The following is a 4,339-nucleotide window of genomic DNA, read 5'->3' as shown; positions in this document are numbered from 1 at the left end:
GTACCTTTGCTTACCTAATCCTGGTAAAATCCATACAAGGCGAGACACGCGCTACTTTTACTATTACTACTTTCTACTCAAGTCAGTATTCTTGACCTCAGTGATAGGAAGGAACAGAAAGCATATAATCACATGGATAATTTAATCGGTTATAGTAAGTTATTTACTGTATTTGTTATGTTACCACATTAGGATTACTGTAGACAGTTAGCTGTTGTTGTAGGTTATTTTAACCTGATGCTGTAAATAGAAAAGGACATCGTCAGTGCACAGAAGTTACACTCTTTTGTGGTAATACAATACAATCATGTCCTTTCATTTGGGAAAATTAAACACTCACTGGTGAAAACTATGCTCGAAGCAAAATTGAAGGTAATTACATATGTATACTAATAACAAGGGCTATGCTACCAGATCTACCATGACTTTACTGAAAATGCAGAAGTTAAGTGAATGATATTTACATGTGCTAGCTCCAAAATGAATGACAGACGAAACGACGTGGTTGGAATTGACCTTTTATAACTACCTTAATTGGTGCCACTAATGCTCATCATCGGTTTCTTGTCTCCTGAACAAAGCCCGGTTGGTTTGCACACTACTTTCATATCCACTGCTATCATCCGATTCAATAATACGCTTGTCCGTTACCCTCTCTTTCACGCCATCACGATGTAAACGACCATGTTCCCTTGAACCCCGTCGGTCCTGTATCAATTCCACAGATATTCAGAGCAAGTCTTGGTCACTACCCAGTGTAATCCCACAATAGTGGGGTCTGGGGAGGGTAAGATGTACGCAGCCTTACCCCTACCCGGGTAGGGAGGCTGTTTCCGATTGACCCTCGGCAACCCTCCTCCTTTATCCGGGCTTGGGACCGGCAATGTGAGCGAGCTCACACAGGCGGAGTTAGATATTCAGAGCAAGTGAAAACGAAATATTGATTGGAAACTGATAAGATGATCATCGACTAGTTAACAGAAGCACTGTGCAAAAATACAGTAAGTGCTGGTCCATGATGTACTAAAATAGACATCACAGCTTTGATCAGATTTCCAGCATATTAGGACATATTCAAAGCAGTCCATGTGCTTGAAACTAGAGTGCGGAAGGAGGTTCATTAATGTGATTTAATTTCTGGTGTATCAAGCATAATTCCAACAGAAAATATCCTCATGTCATATCATGCATTGAATGATCATGTAGAAAAGTAGATACTGAGTTACGACTAAATCTTAGCTAACAGCACAATTACATCATTCAGTTACCCAAAATGCGTTCTTACTTCTTGGCTGTCGACTCTCGTGACTAATGAAAACTTGACATTCAATTTAAGGGCATGAGGGAAACTAGAGCTTACATCACGAAAGGGAAAGTCATCAGCTTCAAGCATGTGTATCACATGTCCCATCTTTGGCCTCTTCTGAGCATTGGGGTCGACACAGCGTAATGCTACCAAAAGGACACGTTTCAGGGTTCTTGAAGAAGGCTTCTCAGGTAACTTGGGATCCAAAACGCCTTCGGTATTCCGGTTTGAAACCATTAATTTAAGCCAATCAACCAGAGTTACCTATGAGGCAGATCCACAAAACACAGTCAGAACCAAAACTAAAAAAGTTTGCTAAAGATACTAACATCGATAATATGAGACAAACCTCTCCAGCAGGACGGCTGTAATCCACCGGATTCCTTCCAGTTATGATTTCCATAATAAGAATTCCAAAACTATACATATCACTTCTCTCATTCAACATGCCAGTGCTAGCATATTCTGGAGCAACATAACTGATAAAAAAAGGGGCCATTGGCAATTTATTTTCTACGAGCAACTCAACATTAGCAACAATACAATGATAGTGGGTTTGAAATGTGAAGCACTAACCCAAATGTTCCCATAACCCGAGTAGTAATGTAGCTCTTCTCAGCACCCAAAAGCTTTGCCAAGCCAAAGTCGGACACTTTTGGATTCCACTGCTTATCAAGCAAAATATTGCTTGATTTGATGTCACGGTGAACAACCTTGGGTTCAAGGCCCTCATGCAGATAGGTTAACCTGTAAGCCTCACCAAGCATTAGTTACTCCCTTTAACACAAAGTACAAAAACAATTACTGCTCAAAACGAAAAGTTAACAAAAAAATTAGATGTTGTATACCCTTTAGCAGTTCCAAGAATGATATCCATTCTAACTTCCCATGTAAGAGGACTGGAAGGCCCTACATCTCCATGGATCCACTGTTCTAAGTTCCCATTGTCCACATACTCATACACAAGCATCCTGAAATTAAACGGCACATTGGCCATATCGAGTAATTCAGCCCAACCCAAGCTCAAAATAGAAACAGGCAGAATTGTAGTAACCATCACTACAAGTACAAACTACAAAAACATAATGCAATAATTAATCTGATTAAGCAGCATGAAATTGAATTACCTGTGAGCTCCCTCAGCACAGTAACCGAGTAACCTCACCAAATTCTTGTGCCGAACACGACCAATTGCTTCAACTTCAACCTTAAACTCCCTCTCTGCTTGTCCCCTGATGAAAAGAAAACCACATATAAAAACTAAAAACCTAAAGACAGAACAAAATAAACAGTTTTCTCCATAAACTAATCCTATAATTACCCATATAACTCAAGCTATTATTTAAGCAATTAAGCCCCAGAAACCATAAAGATACCTTTTTTGACACATGAACTAGGCCACACTACTTAAAAAAGCACACTTAACATAAATGACATGCAAGAATTGTAAATTACCAATTGCATACACAAATATGCACAAGAAAAGGAAAGAACTTTAAAAAAGCACACCTGTTATTAAGCAAATTCTTAACAGCAACTCTACTATTATCTTCCATAACACCACGGTAAACAATTCCATACCCACCTTCACCTATCACATTTTCATCAGCAAAATAATTTGTGGCAATTTCAAGCTCTCTCAATGTATACCAATGACCCCACCCCAAATGTGAAACCTCAGGCACAGCAATAATAGCTTGCTCACTACCATGACCCGACCCGACCCGCTCCGGATAAGCAATCTTATGACCCTTTCCAATTTCAATGTGAATTCTCTGTCTTTCCTCCTCGAAAGAATCGGGTTCGGGTAATGGGTTCGGGTCCTGCCCCGGGAGTAACTTCGGGTTTTCGGGCAGCGACTTAAACGGGTCGATTTTAATTTCTTGAATTTCTTTGGATACGTTAGGGATGTTGGTGTTTTTGTTTTTTTTCTTAGCTGAAACTGATGAAAGGGTTTTTTTACTGTTACGTTTTGAAGTGAACCAAAGTGAGATAAGGCAGAGAAAAACAACAATTGCAGCTATTACACAAATACCCAAAACGACCCATAAACGTAGACCAAGAATTGAAGTCTTTTTGGAGAGTTCATTGTTAAGAAACCCAGACATAGTATTAGTTTTTTCTCAAACATTAACAAAGAACTGTTGTAGGAGAAAACAAAGAAGCATAATATTACTAGGAGTATTTTATGGTGATGGAATAATGTATGTGTCACTATATGGTGGGGACTATGGATTCTTCGGTTGATAGTAGAGACTGTGTCTTGTTGCAGAACAAGTTATTTTTGGAGCTAAGCTTAAGAGGTTTTTTTCTCTGGGACCATGTTTTTTTTGTTTGTTTGTTTTTGGGGGGAGCTGGAATGATAGGAGTTATAGAAATGGAGAAATTGGCCCCACAGGGTTCTTGATTAGTTTTACTTTATTGTGATATTCATAAGAAACGTGTATCCATACAAGTACGAAAATATTTATGGTCTAGTTGGTAGTAGCATTTATTTATTGATTTTTGCCTTCCGCTAGTTTTTATCTCACTTTCTTTTTTCCCTGCTTTTTTGTTGGATTGTTTGGTTAGATAATAGGGATCTTGTTTAAAGATGGTTGGTGGATTACTTTAGCTTCATTTAATTGAGCACCTTTTTTCTAAAATTCGCCTTTGATTACAGTTGTGTCACTTTTAGTTTCTTTTTTTGTTAATTAAGAGTTGAGAAATGATTTAAAAAGAATGTTGTGGAGTTGGTGATCTTGTTAGTTCAGCTTATGCTTCTTCTTTTATGATGTTTGGAGTTCCTCTTTATATTCGTTATTGTTAGTGGAACTTTATTTACTTTAATTCTTCTTTTTATCATTATTATTTATTATTATAGTAGAAGATGCTACATCCCTGCTTATATTGGGAAAATTTTACATTTTGCAGCGGACGGCAAGTGAAAAGTTCAAAAAGGGCAATTAGACCTTATTATAAAGGGGTGTGTACATAGTTCAGGCCGTACAGTTAACAGACACTTTGTAAACAGTAATATATTGAAGACAAATA

General features: G+C 38.0%; 1 protein-coding gene across 1 annotated transcript; it reads right to left on the bottom strand.

The window, feature by feature from the left end:
- Positions 1-266: 266 nt before the first annotated feature.
- Positions 267-3,653, bottom strand: LOC132627842 (probable serine/threonine-protein kinase At1g01540). Its single transcript, XM_060343434.1, has 7 exons — positions 2,816-3,653; positions 2,434-2,538; positions 2,155-2,277; positions 1,883-2,053; positions 1,656-1,785; positions 1,361-1,570; positions 267-708 (listed from the first exon to the last, which is right to left on the bottom strand). Exons 1-7 carry the CDS (start codon positions 3,412-3,414, stop codon positions 544-546), a joined length of 1,503 nt encoding a protein of 500 aa, XP_060199417.1. The 5' UTR covers positions 3,415-3,653; the 3' UTR covers positions 267-543.
- Between the last annotated feature and the right edge of the window lie 686 nt (positions 3,654-4,339).

Source organism: Lycium barbarum, chromosome 2, assembly GCF_019175385.1.
Source record: "Lycium barbarum isolate Lr01 chromosome 2, ASM1917538v2, whole genome shotgun sequence".
Classification (NCBI taxonomy): Eukaryota; Viridiplantae; Streptophyta; class Magnoliopsida; order Solanales; family Solanaceae; genus Lycium; species Lycium barbarum.
Note: the sequence above shows the minus strand (reverse complement) of the source record. Positions and strands in the feature narration are given on the sequence as shown.